Source organism: Pelecanus crispus, chromosome 2 (assembly GCF_030463565.1).
Source record: "Pelecanus crispus isolate bPelCri1 chromosome 2, bPelCri1.pri, whole genome shotgun sequence".
Taxonomy (NCBI): Eukaryota; Metazoa; Chordata; class Aves; order Pelecaniformes; family Pelecanidae; genus Pelecanus; species Pelecanus crispus.
In genome coordinates, this window is record NC_134644.1 from 31,542,175 (window position 1) to 31,562,775 (window position 20,601).

Consider the following 20,601-nt stretch of genomic DNA (forward strand, 5'->3'; position numbering starts at 1 on the left):
GACTTGGTGCTGAAAGAATACTAATTTCTAACATAGTGTCATATATAGTTGAAGTTTAGAAAAAATCAACAAAGGAATAGGGAAAAGTTTCAGTTCTGTATTTTATAACTCTGTCTTCCAAACAAATCAGATTGTTTCATGACTCTTTTTTCAGTGTTCCCTACCAGCTTTCTAATTCCCCAGGCAGATCTGTCCTCACACAACTGCTGGTCATTAGGCATAGCTGTGTCTTTTGGTACTACAAAGATGGTAAGTGGTCCTGGTCAGGCTAAGCAAGTGTAGCATGTCCTCTTTAGACTACACAAAAGAACAAAATTAAATCTTTGCAGACCTCAGCCCAGAACAAACAGCTGAGAACAGAATTAAAGAACATTCTCAGAGTAGAAATAGAGATTTCCTGTCCCATGCAAGTTTAGGATGTAGACTTCGTCATTCAGATGTATTTATGCAAACTTATCTTTCAGTATGACTTAACTACAGCAAAAGATGATTTTAAATAAAAATAAACATGGGAGAAATTTCTTCACAAAATTGTCTTCCAGCTTTGCTTTGAAGTATTAAGCTGAATGCTCACTTTTCCATCGAATCACAAAGACATGCTACAGCTTGGCTTGATACATTCAGTTTTTAATTTATCATAGCTCTAAACAGGAATTAATAGTGCTAGTTAAAATCCCCTTAAGTCATTCAATTTCTTTGATTACCTATTTTAACTTTATCCAAGTAAATAAATGAAATTTCTGTTATCTTAATTTAACATTATAAAGTAGAATACATATACAAATTAAACTTACATTGACCTTTTAATGGCACTGAGACTAATATCCAGCTTTTCACACCAATAGCTCAGATACAATTTTGCACTGCAAGCAGGAAAACAAATGAACACAAAAACTCCAGTGATGTAAATTAGCACATTTCTGGCTCACTGAAAGTCAGAAAGTGCCAGTTTTGATCCTAATACTATAGATGCATCCACGTTAGGAGGGAACACTGTTGCCTCCAGGAGCAATGTGAATACAAAGAACAAAGTCTTTAAACACCCTAGTTTTACATGTGACAATTACACAGAGAAAGTGGTGTGTGCTGTTGAACTCAGGTCAATGCATGCCTGTTAAGGTGCTGAAGAACAAATGGTAGAGATAAGGCTATTTAAGGTGATTAAAGCTACCTAAAAAATCTGTGGAAATAATTTCACCCTTTCTAAAATAGTCTTGTGCTGTCCCTGTTTATTTTCTGAGGATCTGACCTTTCTAACTGGCTTTATTCTCAAATTTACAGGTACAGTTATCAGGAAAAACAATAACATTTTACTTTCATCTATTAAAATACCTAGTTAGTAATTTACCATGATTTTACTTTTAAATATTGCACTGTAGTAATCAATAAAAATTGTTTACTATTTTGCGAGTCAGCAAAAATGTGTGCTGAGTTTGAAGGTATCTTGGAATAAAATGCAGCCTAAGCAATACATATTAATCTGCTAATTCTACCTGTACACATATTATGTTAAATGAAATAAAGCAGATACGTAAACAAATGAAAGAAAAGAGGTTTCTAAATACCGTGACTGTTGCATCGTGATGTTTCCACAAGTCGATTATTTTGGTCATAGCATGCCATGGCCTGGTAACGATAGCCTTGTCCACATTCCTTAATGTCTCCTTGTACCTTCATTCCCAGCAATACTTCCAGCTTTCCCTCTGGTAAAATACAGTCTGACCAATTTCCCACAGGCTGAGCACTGTACTTGTCACACGGACAAAACTGATTCTCAATCAGAGGATACAACTGAGAATTTTTGCATTTATCCTTTTTCTTACTTTTTCCTAGAAAGAAGAAATAATTATTTTAGTAAGTTTGTATCCGTTTACATCTCCTCAAAAATTTCATTTAGACTTCTGTAACAAATGCTTGCAATCAAATACATATGCCTAAAACTAGTTACATTAATCTTTATTCATTTAGGTTAATGACTTGAATTTCTTAAGTAATGGGTGCCTACAATTTGCACAAAGGCAACATCTTTTAAAATAAAGCAATGCATTTATATTTACTTTGTATAAAAGTGTTGGGGAGTACAGTTTGGAAAAGTTAGCAATTAAACAAATATACCTTTTTCCCCTATTTCATCAGCAGTGTGAAGTCCAATAAAAAAAAATGTCTCTGGATAAAACTTTCTCAAGTTGAAGAAAATTGCAGAAGGAAGTAACATGCATATTTGTTACACTAGCACCTTCTTTCAAAATGTCAAAATCTTTTAATTTCATCACCTGCTATCATACATTTGTTAATAATTACCACTTTAACAGAATAAGCTCCTTCTGTGAATTTGTTTCTTTTCAAATCTCTTCTCGTTTTCCTTTCCCAACTGGAGCATAGCCATCCCACTTACCTTCCACTTCCCATTAAACCTATTTTTAATCTTCTCTTTGGTAAAGTTTGCTCAGTTTTCCTTTCCATACTAGACAGCTTATATATATTAATGTAGAAGTCTTTGCAAAACTAATTTTAAAAATGCTTGTTACTTAGGTACTACTGTAAACTAATATTCTGTAGTATTTTCCTTGCTATTCTAAACAAGGCACTGGACACAACTTTGCAGCACCCTTTGTGCTTGTATTTACTACTGCCTTCATTTAGAATAGAAAAAAGGTTCCTGAAAAAATATTTATATTTCTTTTGACAGCACAACTTCATACTAAAAATATACTTCTCCTCCTCATTTTCACCAGAAATAATGATGAATTCACTCCAAGTCAGCTTTAGATGTTAGCCTGGGTAGCACATTGGCACAGAGAATACACCACAGCATATATTGCAGTCTTAGCAAGTTTGAAGGGGTAACTTAACTCAGGACACGGAAGTATCTCAAAGTGTTAATAGTGTGGTAAAAGAATCTATTCTTTCTTGCTTTGTTTTTAAAAAAAAAAAATTGTTAGTCAGGGTTTTACTTTTCCCCTTGTGGAAGCAAACCTGGCATAAAGTTCACTGGAGTTATAAGACAGCTATAGTGAGCCTTCTTGAAGATCATGAATTATTCATTGTCCACAGGTCGTCTGATTTACAGGAGGATGGAGCGGGGGATAGGGTTTGGATCCTATCACATTCTTTCTGAGGCTGCTAATGGGCACTCCCCTTAGCTAGCTTTCCTCTGCCACAGACAATACAGACTAATTGGCAAATAGTGCTGTGACAGAGGCCAAGTCCCACTCTTGAGGTTTCAGTTATGATTTAGAAGTAGAGCATGTGTTTTTCTCTTAATTTCATGCAGAAGAAAAAAAATATATTAAAAAGGTTAAAAAGAAATTGAAGAAAAATATGTTTCAGTGTGGAAGGGTGTCCATCACATGGAACAAGGAAAAGTTTGTGGCAAGGGGTTGGACGTAATTGGGAAAACTTTTTATTCTGTTAACTGAAACCTCAAGCGGTTTCCAGGGACATTGCTGTCTTTGGCTTTTTACACCATTAAGCCAATCAGTTAGTGTTTGTGAGTTACATGCTTTTCAACGTTCACTAAATTGTCCAACATTTGCCTGAAAACTGTCAGTAAAATAAAGTTTAAGCAAAAAAAAAATCTTTTGAAAAATTATTTTCATATTTTAAGCTGTAACTCAGAGAAATTGCTTGAGAGTGTAACCTCAGAGGTCTGTCTATTTGTTAAATGCGTAGCACAAAAAGATAATCTCAAGGACATAGTTCTGTACAAACGATAAACCATAAACCAGCAACCTTCCTGACCTTTTTGTGCACAGAAGCAGGCTGCAGAATCAGGGTTTGGAATAAACACGGTATGAAAACCTTTTAAATAGCAAACAGTTGCGCCCCTTTTGGTGAAAAGATAACACAGGGCTCAACAAAAATGCAGGTGAAGTTTTTTTTTATTTTATTTCCTCAGACTGGATCAGATTGTTGGTTAATTATGCTGCTTTACATTTTTCACCTCCCTGGAACTACAGACGATGCTGACTTGCCTGTCAAGCAAAGAAATGGTCTGCTTTGCAGTTTACTATGTGCGCTCCATTTAAATGCAACCCTGGCCTCCTATGTTCTCCCATCTTCTCTCTAGCCACTTCCCCACGATCAAGAGTCCAACGCATATGGCAGGAGTGTGTTCACCTGAGGGGTTATTTTTTTGTTCCACCAACAGTATATAGAGCATGACAGTGACATTGAGACTGCTTTCTGCCATGATGACAAACTTTGCTTGCTTGTCATAAGGGCACCTCAGAACAATGAAGGTTTTAATCAAAACAGTAGCAATAATTAATAAAAGATGCATTATTTTTCTGGTTACTCTTACCAACAAGAGCGCGTTTTCTTGTCCTGACTCCTCCACAGTCCCCATTACAGGAAGAAAACTTTGACCAGTTCGTAAACTGACAGTCATCTTGGCAGGGAATCTGGCACGTCTGTGTTAAGGATGGTAATGAGCCAGAGTATTTAAGGCACTCACTGATGTCAGCCTGTCCTCCGTCTTGCCTGCGACAAGTAATTGCTGGAAGCAAAAAGGGATGGAGTATAATTCAGCAGTTTTTTCATGAATGTCTCTATTCAACTTAGTAAGTCTACAATATTCTACCACAAAATCACACTGAAAGCCCAGAATAGCTATACAACAACCTAATATTTGTAATCAGTTGTATCTTGAACGAATACATTTGTCATTTCTTTTTTGAGATTCTGTTTAAATTTCTATTTATCAGGACTTGCCCAGAAAAAAAAAATTTTACAGACAACTGTAAATATTATAAAGGTTGCACCATGTTATCCACACCTGTTATATCACTTTTCATATTACCATTTTTCCTACAGATATAGTCTGTAACTCAGACATTAAAACAATTGCAATGCCATGTTAAATAGCTGAATATTTTATAAGCTATAAAGTTGTATCAGCAACATATATGTTAGAAAAAGGGGCAGACATAACATTTAGAAATATATTTGAGTTCTGGATACCACTTAACCACCCACAACAGTATTGCTGCCTGATGTTCTTCAGCAATTTTTAGTCTTGAAAAAGGGTTGAATGACAAACCATGTTTGCTAGGAACGCAGTATCAGCCAATAGGGCTACAATGTTTTGCAAAAGGAAAGCCATATCATGAATAAAAGCTTCTTACTTACAAGAAAAAAATAGTTTCTTAAGAAAACTTCAGGTGGCACAAAAGGAAGAAGTTGGAACATAATAATTCACAAAGAATAAGGCTGTTTCATTAATACAGTCCTTAACAGTTCTCTATTACTGTTCCTCATGGATAATTTTAATTTTTTTAACCTGGTTGCTTATCTATTATTCTAACCTTTCTATTATTCTAATTTTATTTCCCTGACCAAAACAACATAAAATTTATTATGCAGTAACAAGATTGGAAACTTCTAGTTGTTTACACAATAGAATTATATTTATGCTTCTTGGCATCTGACAGCACACAGTATATGCAGTATCCCATAATGACTGAAAGTAATTTGGGTCATGAATTGTTGCAGTAACATTGCATCTGAACACAATATATCATTCTGCATACATATGACGGAATATCATGTTTTATATTATACTCCATTCCATAATTTAAGCATAGCACTTCAGTTGTACTGACACTAATTGTTTTATCGGCATGTGAATTGAAAAAAAAAGTAAAATTTACCATCAAAACTATGATGGCATAATCAAGTTCAACTGTTGGAGAAAAATGAGGTTTGATTGCGAAGTTTCAAAATAAAACAGAAAACTGGCTATAAGTGACTATTTCCTCCTGGAGGAAAAAAGAAGAATACTTGAGGAAATTTTTTCTTTTTTCTTTTTAGATTGTTGTAAGGTGATTGTAAAGGTTTAGCAGCCTATGGTTTCTGAAAACAGTTTTTTTGTCTGGCAGTTCTAAACTAAATTTCTACTTCATGATGACTGTAAGGAAGCTGAACTTGATGACCCACATGGTCCATTTCATCATGTGCCTACTAAAATATATCCAAAGGTCCCAAAGTGAATTGGTTTTGCCACATGTCTATGGTAAAACACTGTGAAAGGGAGAGGCGTTTGTTTATCCAGGGATGCTAAGCAAACAACTTCCCTGATCCTTGAGTGCTCTTTGGAGCAGGGCTGCCAGCACTGTTTGTAATAGGCTCAGTACTGCGTTAAGTTGTGCTTGTTGGGGGACTGACCAGCTGTACATTGTCTAATACAATTATTCTGCCAAGTCCTATTATTATTGGTGTAGTTTACATGAGGAAACCCTTTTTTCTTCAGATATAATTATAGTGATACAATGAGCAAAAAATATCTGAAAATTGAAAATCCATACAACTATTTTAAGGATGCATTAACTGTGCCTACCATAGGATTTCTATAATTACGCAAATATTTTGGAAAAACACAAGTCAAACCACTTTCTTCCACTACAAACCTAGGCTACGGTTTTGGATTCTTGTGAGATGCTCTGCTAATAACACACATCAGTCTCCCTGAGGAAAAAACACAGTTCAGCCTGGTGCATATGGAAATTCACAGAGGTCAAACCTAAATCCTCTGTCTTGAGTTTGACCTTAGCATGTGCATGCCATCAGCAAAACTAATTGCATTATCTTCACTGCATTCTCAGGGAGATATAGGCCACCATTTTTAGCAATGAAAACTATACCTAGCCAAGGGCTAAAAGATAGTCCACTGATTAACCCAATAACTTTTAATAACCTTCTTCAAAAGTTTAATACCCATTTTAGATACTGTGTCTCCATCTAGTCCTTTGATAGGTCATAAACATTGTCTACTGAAGAATATACTTTCTTTCTAGCTAAATTGAGTTTTTCTAAAGCCAATATTCATTCCCTCATCTTTCTTGGTTATTAAACATTACTCTGTGGGCAGCTATCCACTCTGTCATAAATTTTTTCAGACTCATATTAGTGCATCTAATTTACATCAAGCAGACCCAGGTAAGAAGCTCCCCTGAGGATTAACACTTTGTTTTTTTCCCAGATTAACTGTCAGATGCACTGTAGCAATCAAAGCAGGAAAACTCTTCATTCTTGAGACCTAAATATTTCACCTTAATAACAACACAAATTAGAGGATAGCTTGGCATACCAAATCAATTCCTGAATGTTAATTTTCACAGTGCCTGTCCATAACTATTCATGTTACTTCTGGTTGACAAGACCTGGATGATTGGCTCTATATTCAATTTTCCTATTGTTATTCTACAGATTCAAGTATCAATTTGAAAGGTTTATACTCCTTGTGACTGTTGAAGAGTGAGTATTCTTCCGTTACTTAAAGTAGGGATTTTGACAACTGTATGCATTCCATTAATATATTATTTTGGCCAGGTAAATGTCTTACTTGACATCTGAAATGCTCTTACCGTTAGTGGAGTTACTTTTTCCACTCACAACCTAATCTGGGCAAACTCATCTCCTGCCTCTCTGATCAAACCCCTGTTTTTTTAATTATATTCTGTAAAAATCGTTGAGATCAATGATAAACTCACTATACAGAGAAGTGTCTTCAAATACTATAAAGCCATGCAGTGCCAGACTAATTATTTTGCCTATACAACCACATTATATTTATTACAGACATTAGCAGTAAGTGGAAAGAGCATGGTTCTTCTATTACTGAATTAAGCCTAAGTAATTGTTAAGTGAAAACATAAAACAGGAGTACTGCTAACAAAAAAATGAAATTTAACATGGAAAGCATTCACTTACAAAATTGTTTTGGTATTTAACAATTATTATCTCCCAGAAGAAAGGTGTGAAATAAACAGCAGTCTAAATTTTCTAGACAAGGGACTTGGAGGTAATTAAAACTTTATCTGATGGGATTGTTTCCTCCATGCCACAGGGGACTACAGGCTAATATATTTGTTGTTGGCATAAAGAAACATTAAGACTGTATTTTAACAAGTCTTGTTATGTGTGGGTTTATATAAAAACCTTGCCAGTGTTACCATCATTAGTTTACTTCACTAAAGTTTCACTGAGATGTGAGATTCACTGGCCCCTACACCTAGAAATGAAAGTATTTTATAAATGAACGTGCTCTATGTCTTTTGCTTTACAACACAGTTGTGATAGCATTTTTTCAATTGTTAAGTATTTTTAACAACAAAAATATTATATTTCATTTCCAGAAAGGCAAGAATTATTTCAGCACACTAGCTTTTCTTACACCTACTACCAATGCTGCCTAGTATATGATTTCATCTATGTTTATCTCTTTTTCTGTGGGACATAGCAGACTAGACACTGCATGATGAAATGTTTCTATCACAAAGTATCTTAATCAAGAGCACATGCCAATTAATATTGTGAAAAGCCTAAGAGCTCCTTATGTGCCAAGGAGAATAACAATGTGTTTCTGATGAAGCTGTCTAGAGATTTTGGCTCTTGTTTTGTCAATTAAAAAAAAATTTCCAAAGTAAATACTGCTCTTGGGCACCATTGTCCAAATTCTTACTTCAGTACAAAACCTGAAGCTGCTGGTTGTCCTTTGCAGTGACTAAAATACAAACCAGGCAATAGTGCACTCTCATCTGTTAAGTCTTGATGATGTTAAAGTAGTAGTTTATAGCAGCAGTCCTTCATGATTTTGTCTCCTTTCTTCTGCTTTCAAAGAGGGCATGAAACCCCCAAAAGAGCAAATCCCCCCACCCCCATAAGCAATGCCCAGAGAGGGAGGCTGCTGTCCCTGCTTAGCTACAGCAAGAGGAAAGTGCTTTTGACCACCAGTTCTGCCCCCGAGCCTCCCCATGGCTCAAACAAGCCTGCAAGGCTTCCTCGTGCGCTCACAGCCACCCTAGGAAGCTTCCTCCGATTCCCCTGCTCCACTGTCGTCCAGATAACTCTACATACACCCTGAGAATGAAGAATAGCGAGAGCTCAGGATCAGCTCTTTAATAATGACCAATTCCCACTGATGTCAAGTATAGCTATTCAGATATTTTCTCTGACAGCCAGGTTACTTAAGCTTCTGCTTAAATTTTACAAATAACCTTCCTCTCGCTATTACAGAATGTCCTGGTTTCAGCTGGGATAGAGTTAATTTTCTTCCTAGCAGCAGGCATAGTGCTGTGTTTTGGATTTAGTAGGAGAAGGATGTTGATAACACGCTGATGTTTTAGTTGTTGCTAAGTACTGCTGATGCTAGTCAAGGACTTTTTCAGCTTCCCATGCTCTGCCAGGTGCACAAGAAACTGGGAGGGGGCACAGCCAGAAGAGTTGATCCAAACTGACCAAAGGGCTATTCCATACCACATGACGTCATGCTCAGTATATAAAATGGGGGGGGGGGGGGGGGAGTTGGCCGGGGAGCAGCGATTGCTGCTCGGGAACTGTCTGGGTATCAGTCGGCGGGTGGTGAGCGATTGCATTGTGCATCACTTGCTTCGTATATTATTATTATTATTTTATTGATACTATTATCATTACTATTTTACTTTCTTTCAGTTATTAAACTGTTTTTATCTCAACCCAGGAGTGTTTCTCACTCTTACTCCTCCGATTCTCTCCCCCATCCCATCAGGGTAAGGGAGTGAGTGAGCATCTGCGTGGTGCTTAGTCGCTAAACCACGACACAGAATATGCTGGCAGATTTCACAATTTTCATCCCATTCCTCCTACAAAACTCTGAGGAAGATTCAGGCTGGAAAGGACAGCAGGCTGTGCATCCTTTTGCAAATCTCTTTTTGGTCACTGGGATAGCCCTTACCATGTGCATCCGTACATATACATTATGACGTGATTAGGCTATTGCAGTTTGGGCACTTGAACTTCTCATTAGCTACATGTCCTCTTCACTAGTGTTGGGATGCAGTCCAACAAGCCCTACTTAAATCTGCAGAAGCTACTGGCAAAACAAGCCTTTTTAGTAAATAAGTTTCCTAGGCTTTCTTATACAATTCAAAAGGGATTTGAACTGTATTTCTAAGTTCCTTCAGAAGTCACTGGAGCTGTTTACTGACATAGATTTTTTAAGAAATGAGCACAACACATACCTGCCTAAGTTGTTCACAATTTCAAACTTCATACGTTAATCTATCTCACTGAGCAGATCACTACTTTGAAGTTATCTATGTGCTAATAAATGTCAGCCTTAAGAATACAAAGTAGTATCTCCTAGCGCACCCTAGCTGGAGCAGGTTCCTCTCACAGTGAGTTTTATAGCCCACATCCCCATCAAATACTAGTAGCCTGGCTTTATCAAGAATTTACTCTCTTGTTCTAGTTTTTGTATTTTTTTTGGCATTTTGTATTTGCCAACACTCTGTGCCTCTCCCTCCTGGGTTTCAGGTGACTCATCAAGACATCTGGTCAATTTATTCTTGATAATTGAGAAACAGCTTACAAAAATAAACACAACATAAATGCTGTTGCAGTAAAATATGGCTTTTCTCTACACTTCCTGTTCCTGTTGGATACAGTGCCTTGCTGATGCGCCCAAAATATCTTCTCTTGAGGGTTTTGAACAAGAGACGGTTAGAAGTCTTAAGTTACCACAATTCTATAATACATTCCTGCTAGGCTTACCTACTGTTAAAAGGTATTTTACCAGTGATACGACTGCAAATTTTCATTCATCATAGAAATTCAACACAATCGTCATGACTATCTGCCTTGTTCATATAAGGTTCATGACTACAACAATGAATTTGCTGCTCAGGTATTAAATGCTATGTTACTTTGCTTAGATTTAGATATAAAAACCTGTCCATCATTTGCATGAATAATTAAAAAACTTTATCTTTAAAAAATTCTTAAAAAAAAATATGTTCTTAAAACACAAAAAAACCCACCAAACCCTTTTATTCTCTTTCCTCTGCATTGACCCAAGTTCTAATTTTGTGACATGTTCATTTAAAGTGACATGATTTGTAACAAAACCTTCATTATGCAAGACAGCTAGAAACAGAGCTGTCTTCAACAATGAATCACAATTCTAAACTTTATGATTCACCCAAGTATCTCTTCTGTCAAGCAAGACCAATGTGATAAAAAAGCTAAAGAATGTAAATGTAAACTGTAGAGCTGTGATATAAAACGAGGCATGCATATGCTCTAGTTACTCATAGACTCTTAAGATCAGACACCTAACCAGTCATTTTTAGTGATTTCTAACTTCTAGTTTTTCCTTCAGATTTAATTATCTAACTAAAATATGAACAGTGCAGACTATTTTGTTCAAAATAAACCGCTAATGAATGCATAGTCAGATGTGCCTTTTCCCTGGTGTACATTGCTATTCTTTCATTTAACACATTTGCTGATACATTATGTGTTACAGTGTGCGCAGGCAATCAGACCAGAAATAGGATAAACTAATAGCATTGGCAACATCCCCTTGCACTGAAAAAGAGGAACTGAGAACTGCTCTCACCCACAAGAATGCAATTACTTGCTCTACTGAGTATCGACACAAAATGAAAGGACAATCCACAGGAAACCAAAGGGATGAGATTACTTCTATAAGATTATTGTTTCATTTTGTCATCAAAAGTAAATTACCACATATGGATGAATGAATGTGTGATTTCTGCATTCAGATGCATCAGAAATTTGAGAGAGAAGTCTTTTTTCAATTGAAAAAGAAATGCTGCTATGTCTACATTTTCACAGTATGGTAAACATTTGTACAGAAATCACCAACAGTTAAATGCTCTGTTTAAAATATCTTTATTCCAGTATCACACTATAAATGTAGTATCAGAATGTTACACCAAATGGATTTCTTATTTCAGTGTTTAGCATTTCCTAATTTTGGGGTGGTTAAAAGGACTTGCAGAGTAGTAGCTCGGTCTTTTCTGTATCTACATCACAAAATAATCTTTAAATAAATGATTTATAGTATAGAACTTTTCATAACATATTGTCATGCAAGGTTTTCCATAGTCTGTAGAAACTTTATTTATGACAAGCCAAGTATGCAGGAGGGAGCCAAGAATTAGCAGGGAGAGGGGACAAAGCCTCTGCCAGAGTTTTCTTTCAGAAACTGGTGAAATCTTTCTAATACTGTCCAGGGCAGAGCTCAGTCCACCAGATGCTTGCTTTCAGGTCAGCCACCCTTCAGTGAGTACCTTGCATGAAATCAACTCTTGTGCAGGGGACCAAACAAAATAATTTGCACCGCTGAAAATTCACACATGGCTATTTTCATGGCAGAATTTGAAATGTAGGAGGGGAAAGGGAATATGTTAGCATACTATCCATGTTCAAAATGCAATTTTCTGAGGTTTGAAGTAAATAAAACTTCAACCATGCAGAATTATATTTTCCAAAGTGAAAGTTACTTTTGTGCAAAAATTCAACTATTACTTCCAAGTCATATTCACTGTAAAGGTGTTCAAGAAAACAGAAAATATTTTACTTTTCTCAATCTAAAGAAAACCTGTACTAGTTTATTTAGCTCCTACAGAATATCAGTTTACGCTACTGAGCACAAAAAAAAAAGATATATTCAAGACCTTGTCAGATATTAAGACACTGAGACATGATACATAATATAGCTGTGTTCGAAAGTTACATTTTATGTTAATTTACATGATTTACATCAATGGGGAAAATACTGGGCCAAAAAAGGCCCTGTCTTTAATGCCTGTAACTTTCACCACTGCAACAGGCTAGACAACATTTAGATTCATGTTTAGATACTTGGACTGAGACACAAATAATTTTTGGTTATCCAATTTAAATAACTTTCTCGGTGAGTTCTACAATAAAATGTATACATAGGATAGACTTAATAAAAAGCAAGAGCAAATAAAAATCTCCCCTTTCTAACAGTTGATCTCAGAAACATTTACAGAATTCTATCAGAACCACCTGCTTTCTTCAGGCTTAGCTGCTCGCAGGGTTCTTAATTAACGATTGCTCATTCTACTACTTGACCACATTACACTAGAGAGCTACTTCCATTATATCTGCTTGTAGGAACAAGACTACTGCTTGAATATATCAGCCTTTGCAAGATAAAACTCTGTGCAGTACCAGAGGGAGATTCCGCCAATCTATTTCACCAGATTTGAAAACTGTATGCCCAGTAATTCCAAAATAATGTATTATTCTGCATGTGCGTGTACCACACATGATTGAAACTACAGTTTAAAAAAAGGAAAGTCTCATGACACACAAGAATAATAAAAAACAATTTGCACACAGTACAGTTAGCTATCTTTATTAACTGACTTTGAGGCAAAGTTAAAAGATTTAGGTACTACCACGCAAGTACAGAAGATGTTTTGTACTATCTGAACTCCTATCGTCAGAGACAGAAATCGTATTTTCTTACTGTGTAAACTGAATGTATCTTCCAGAGCTGCTAGAAATAGAATGCCTTAGTGATAGACCTTTGAAAGAATTACCACAGCCAAAAGTCTTTTCTATTAGCAAGCAATACCTTCAGGTTTCATTTTGTGGTAAGCCCTAAATTGATCTCCTGTAACACTTTCTGACTAAGAGGTAGGAGTTACTAGCTTAAGATTTACTCTATGACTTTAAGTATACCATAACCTCATCTAATACTGCAAGGAAGTTAATGACCAGAACATTTCACTTCTGCAGTTAGCAGTGTCCTTGCTCAGGAATTCCGCAATCTGCTGAGCCAATATTGTTTTAATGGATAGGGGTTTGCACTCAGAAAAGGCAAAAGAAAAAAACCTTCCTGGAATTCAGTGTTAACTAGTAGTTCAAAGCAATTCAATTACTGTAACCCAATAAGTAGGAACTGCAATTATTTTCATACTGAATTTATTTAATGCGCCTAAAAAACCGTCTCCTGACTATACTTAACAGAGTCACACATACACAGTTCTGTTAAATCCACAAAACTCTCTATGAAGACAGGTGACAGTAAAGCTGGATAGGGATGCTAAAATTATTTGTTATCAAATGGAAGTGGCAGAAAAATGTCTGAATCACTGGGTTCGAAGGGTCAGCGGTTTTGAAGTCCAACCAGCAGCTGATTAAGAGCACTGCATCTCAGTGGTTAATTCCAGGGCCAATTCTGTTTAGCATCTTCAACAACCTGTACAGAAAGCATCCTCAGCAAGTTTGAGGACACCACCAGCTTGAAAGGAGCAGTCGATACCTACCTGGAGGGTAGGGCTGCCATTCAGAGGACTGTGACAGCCTGGAGAAATGGGCTGCCACTGAACTTTAACAGTGTAAATGCAAAGTCCAGCATCTCTCATGCTCCCATGGCTCTCTACAACTACCTAATTCGAGGGTATAGAGAAGAGAGAGCCAGACTGTTCTCAGAGATATACAGTGAAAGGATAAGGGGCCACAGACGCAAATTGGAGCAAGGGAAATTTTGGCTTAGATATTAGGAAAAAAAAAAATGCAGTGCTAGACTGGACAAGCACTGGAGCAAATGCCCAGAGAGGCTGTACTATCTCCATCCTGGCAGATACTCCAAACATGTTGAGACATGGCCCTGAGCAACCTGCTCTAGCCTGGGTGGGATCTAACTTTGAAACTGGCCCTGTTGTGGGTGGAAGGTTGGACCAAGGGACCTCCAGAGCGTTCTTCCAACTCAAAATTATTGTAGGGTTCTCCGATCCTAAATTTTCGAACAAACACTTACAGGGAGCAAAAGTCTTATATTCGGTCTAATCGATATACCCATAAACATGTCTTCACATCGTCGCCTCATGAAAAAGTCACATTTTCACAGGTGAATTTACACAACCTTTTTCACAAAAAGAATCATGTAAAGTCACCCATCCCTTTATTTTTTTCTTCTTTTTGAAAATATATTTTCCACAAACACCTCTGCAAACTTGCTTCAGGTGAGGATTGTGAAATAAACTGAACAAAACACCACCATAAAATTAGTCACTAATGCGGTATGTATACTTAAAAATAACTTAATACTGATATTTTATGAATAAAACATTTGCCAAATACTGGTTAGGATGCACCCTACCATACTAGCATTCAGTATGTTCCTCTGCTGATGCACATAGATAAAATTAATATTAATTAGGTTATAATGAGTAACATTTTAGGTATTTCCCACACCAGTGCAGCTACAGATTTCTGGGGAATATATGACAGAAACAAAGGGTCTAACCTCTTGCTTGTAGCCCAGGTCCACAAGTCTCATGTGCTCCTGGACTGTCTTGGCGCACATACCATGGTACCAGCTGGCATCTGCGCCACTTGTGGGTCTTCCACCTGAAATGAGGGGAGAAATAATCAACTTCAAACAATCCATCTAAACTTGTAGCAATCAAAACCAAGGCAGCACAAGTGCTAGATAGTATTAGAAACCACTGTAAGCTATTGCTTATTATTACTAACTGGTCACAGCCAGTTCACAACAAACAGTAACAATACCATAAACTTTTCTCTCTTTCCTGTAAACTTTTTTGCTCCTTTTAGGATTAGGCCATTAAAACACAGGGGAGGAAAGAGAAAGAGAAGGAGGAGGAGGAGGAGGAGGAGGAGGGAAGAGAAACCAAACCATATATATTTTTAAGGATTTCAAATAACAAAGGTACATTAACACTACCTAACAAATACACAATGCATACAAACCACAATATGAGGATTATACATTAATACAAAGCATTAAGATACTTAAGACACATTAAGACGCATTAAGACACTACACGATGTGAGAAAGAAATTTCAAAAAAGAATACTATACAAAAAAATAAAATGATGTGACTTGAATACCCTTTTAACAGAAGAACTCATTTGCTATGGATTTATATCTGAGCATGCTCAGAGTATTTTACCAGTCAACAAAATGACATAATAAAATCTGAAAAGTGGATTTAGCGAAGTGACACTAACATCTCATAAAAACAACATGGACCCATTAAATAAGGATGAGTTTTAAATACTACCATGCCCTAATAAACCTCCTCTCTTTCTCACTTTCCCTTCCTTCCTTTCTTTTTTCCACCTATCTCAGTGAAGTAAAGAGGTGTTGAAGTTTCCCAAATACACTCCATAGATAAGACTCCAGGGTTGATTTCTGGTTCATGCAGTATTGGGGAAGTCTTTTAGCAGTAAATACTGTCACATATAGGTGTTAATGCATTTCTTTCTCTTTTTCTTCTTTCCTCTTCCCCAGGTCTTTTCTTCCCCTCCTTTAGGCATGCCTTGCAACACCACAACAAATGGAACAATTCTGCCTTGCTTGAAGCACAAACAAGTCTTGGAGTTACAGACAGAGATGAGGTCAGATGAGCAAAGTCTTAGGATTTTTCTTTTGTTTTCCCAAATTTCAAATGATATGATTGCAAGGGTAAAGTTTTCACAACAAACAAATTCCTTTGCTAAGCTTCATCTTCCAAACACTATGCCAGAAAGAGAAATCAGGAGCAAAAAGGGACCCTAGCTACAGCAAAGCATTGGGACAGTGGGTTTAAATGACAGCGAGTGTGCCTCAGGCAATCCCAGAACACCTGGGGCCTCAGTAGCTGAGTGGCAGCACCTTGCAAATGTGGAGCCAACCAAGAGATACAACACAATGTGAATATGGGTCCAGACCATATCAAAATAAAACACAGACAAAAAGAACTTGCAACAAACTTTGATAAGAAATGCAATATTGTGCTGCTTAAATTATTCTATCATTAATATAAACTTCTATGAAACTTTGCTACAAAGTTCCCTTCTAGTGCTGCAGAGTACCCTAGGCCTTAAACATAACAAATCCAGGCAAGTCTGGTTATTGTCACATCTCTGAAATAATCCACAGTTGTCTGAATTACTCAGGGTGGGGGGAAAAAATGCTATGTCCACAGCTCAAACCATGGACTGCTCTCATGTTTAAAATTATCTCAATGATTTTGCACAAGTTTCATTGTAACTTGCTTCTACAGGCCGGTATCTAAACTAAGGCATGAGCCAAGCTGAGTCGGGGAGTCCATCTGTAACAGCATGTATATACGTCAGAAAGATACTAAAGGAAATATACAGAAAATATTTTTAGTATTAGTTTGTATCATGAAATTTAAATCACCTCATCTACAACTCCCTAGCAACTCTTCTGCTCAGCACATCATCATGCACTAGCTCAGGTAAAATTTGATACTGAAGATACTAAAGCAATGAGAAGCAGCCACCATTTTAAAAGATAAAACTCTGACTCTGGTATTGACTAGAAAAAGTTCTTGAGATATATTTCTCTGATGTTTGGAGTACTGATTTTGGTAGCTTCCCAATGCTGTTTTACAACCTTTCATATCTTTCAGTTATATATAGCGTGATGTCCTAATGAATTTGCAAAGATAATTCTTACCAGATGATGAAAGCAACACATTTCTTTAATCTCAATTTATTTTGGCTAACATAAGCTTAAATTCTACTTGCACCACTGCAACAGAGAGGGGTTTCATGGGAACTCTCAGGTGTTTTTCTCTAGCCACTGGAGAAACAGAACATTGGCTTCCAAATAAAACATATTTATCATTCATCAAAAAAATAAATCTCTTTTTTTTTTATTTCATCAAGTAAATCCAACCAACTGCATCAGAATTCTCTAATCTTTGTCTGTATCAACAGCCAGATCTTACCACACATCTAGACTTTCCCATGCCACTCACAGAGATACTACAAAATGGACCAAATATTTTCTTAAGCAGTTATAGTAGAGAACCCCACCTTTTGGAATAGTCCTCAGCATTCTCTGGTGAAGATTAGGTCAACACAGAGAATTTTGTATGCTAGGCAATACATCAACTGTGACTATCTCGGGGCTGACGGGGATGGAAAGGTGGAGGATACAGTGCATGGCACAGTGTGGCAAGAGAACTCAGCTCTCCTAAACAGATGAGGCTGCATTTCAGTGCTTTAGATAATTTAGAAAGGAAGATTTTTTTAATTGTATAGAATTTCAATAGTTGCTAAGAAAGATTTATCCTGGAAAGTAATTCTTAGTAGTTGCAATGTTCCTGCAAAGGAACTGGAACAAAATGAACTAGGGATTCACTATGGGCCCAACGGAGTCTCCATATCTGTTCTGAAACCTTGATTCAGCTATGTATCCTATTTTTCTTGAGAAGTGGAATTCAACAAGCTTTTGAGGTACTACAACTTGAAAAATCATGTCTGGGTTGTCTCTGGTTGATTTAGGCTACCTGTAGCTATAGCAGACAGGAGAAGCTTCACACTCCTTTTCCTCGAACAAGTTGTCTGGGCACTCACGACCACCGTTGGCGGGGAGCTGGATGATGACTCGGTGACGGGACTGCTTCTTTACTGTCATACCTCCTGCAAAGAGTAGAAGAGCTTGTTTCTCCTGCTACTACATAGGGATGAGAGTGATTAGGGGAAAAATAACATTTAACATAACAGGTATTTGAGTTGACTGCTGTAGTAGCAACATGCTGTTTTGTCCATAAGCAGAAAATTAAGCCCAGTAGATAAAACACTTTAATCTCAGCTAAAGGCCAGGAAGCAGAAGTAAAGGGAAAGAAACAGTAGCAGTACTGTAGAAATGAATATACAGCTGAAGTGAACACACAGTTCAAGTAAGCAAAAATTAAACCAGCTCAGTTTGCTGCTATACTTCAGTTTCAAAGTGTAAATTTGCCCTAACCATTTCCATGCAAAACCAGAAACAGAAATTAATGGAAAGAAATTATTATTTTTCCATTCAGTAAATGACTCAATCAGAAAATCTGCTTGCCTTTTGCTTACCTCCACAGCCAGCAATATAACAAATTTAATTTACAGTCTTGGTTCTCTCCAGGCTGGGCTTTAATTCTGCTTGCTATACCCTTGTTTCCCACCTGGGACTAGCATTACCCTATCTAGATACACAAAAAACATTCCAAAAGAGCATGCTTTACATTTAAATGTGAAGTTTTATTTCCCACTCTGGAATTAATTTACAGTTTACAGTTTTTAATTATTACAGTCATTCATTATTAATGATGAACAGCAAATAGTTCCTGTAGGAATTTTTATTCCAGTCATCTTCAGATATCAGTTCTTCAGGCAGAAGATTAAGAGAAAAGCCACAAATCTATATTAATTCCATAGCAATACCTAATACACAAATATTGTTAGGTAAAAATCTTGGATTTTTTTTCCTTTTTTTTTTTTTTTTTTTTCCTTTTCAGGGAGCTCTAGCACAGACATTTGGCTGACTGGGTTGATATCAGCTTTGCGTAGGTTATTACAGCAGCTGCAGCTTGTCTGAACACAGAAGCGTGCTGGACCCTTGCCAAGCCATTGTAATTAGGAGCAAGCGGTAGGAGAATCCCGGCGGTGGCTCTCCACCACCTGGCCACTTTTCAATGCGGAGGAAACCCTCCACTCCTGAGTCAATCAGCTCCAGCAGATGCCAGGAGCGGGCACAAGAGGCAAGACAGACATGTAGCCCAGCAAAGCTGCTGACCAGCTTGCTGACACAAATGGGTAAAACCCATAAAATTGTTTGTGTAGTATAAAAAGAGTTTGACTCACTGAATATACAAAAGGCCTGTATTGGTTCACAAATATACTGCTTTTTAGCAATACACGTGCTAGTTTGTAGTCAATATTCATGAAGATATGTTCATTGCATCAAGACCTTTCCTAAAACCCGCAGAAATAAGAACAGAAGAGGATGGCATTTTTGTCCAAGATGACTACAAAAATATTTCAGAAAGAACCATTAATAACACAGTATTTAATAATAACTATTTCATAGATTCAGATTCAATGCTCTTACTTCACTGTTCTTTTTGAAAGGTTATAAATTTAATCTTCCTAACCCCATTTTTATTTGTTAGAATGCACTAAGCACTAATAGGAATTACTGCAAAAATGACTTTATGCTTTTGTCATTTATAAAGCATAAAGAATTGGTCGTGACATTCAAAGTGTGTATATTTGATTTAACAGTATCTTACATTCTGATAATATGGTAGCTGTGAGTAATCACCATATCCCACACAGGGATTAGCACCCCACGGAACTTGGGGTATTACAGACTCTGTCTGTAATAGTACATATTATAAAAATACCTCCTGTTAAGCTTAAAAAGAAAAAGAGATAAGGCAGAAAAATGTGGGCAATATTAAGCCAGTCATCACTTTAACTTTATGTATGATTTTAGTGTAATAAAAATTCAAGGGAGACCTGCAATGTTTTTAAGAGCTCTGCCAAGTGTATTAAAAAGGTATTGCAATGTATGTTTAAGTCAGGCCATTAACATCGACTTAAAGTCTGCTGATTTTTATTAACTTTCCTTCAATTTTCCTTGGAGTAGAAGAAACCAGGCAAAATTATATACAAATGCATGTCTATCTATCTCCTGGTACATAGAGCCTCAGGTTTTCTAATGAGCAAGTAGAATATGCATTTTCAAATACAAAATCTGACCATTTTATAATCTGACAATTCTAATACAGTTTCTACAATTGTACAAGTATCTGTTTTGGTCTTACACTAAGAGTTATGTGACTGCTCTGTGACTAGTTAATTCTTTATCAGTGGGAGATGCAAATGGGAGTTTGTAACATAAAAGCAGGCAAAATGGGAATAAAACTCCAAACAGGTGCTTATAGAAAATGTATAGAAATAACTATTCTATTCAGCAAAAATGCTACGTCCTCCTTCCAGCTGCTCTACTAGCTATTACATGTCCTCTGTCAGTAA

At 36.7% G+C, this 20,601-nt stretch overlaps 1 protein-coding gene across 1 annotated transcript in view; it reads right to left on the minus strand.

Annotated features, from left to right (window-relative positions):
• THSD7A (thrombospondin type 1 domain containing 7A) overlaps window positions 1-20,601 on the minus strand; it is a 208,456-nt gene that overhangs the window by 38,659 nt on the left and 149,196 nt on the right. Inside the window, exons 11-14 of the mRNA XM_075705432.1 lie at window positions 18,093-18,225; window positions 15,071-15,174; window positions 4,304-4,498; window positions 1,566-1,829 (exon numbers count right to left, since the gene is read on the minus strand). Coding sequence (XP_075561547.1) covers window positions 1,566-1,829; window positions 4,304-4,498; window positions 15,071-15,174; window positions 18,093-18,225 — 696 coding nt within the window. The remainder of the gene's footprint in view (window positions 1-1,565; window positions 1,830-4,303; window positions 4,499-15,070; window positions 15,175-18,092; window positions 18,226-20,601) is intronic.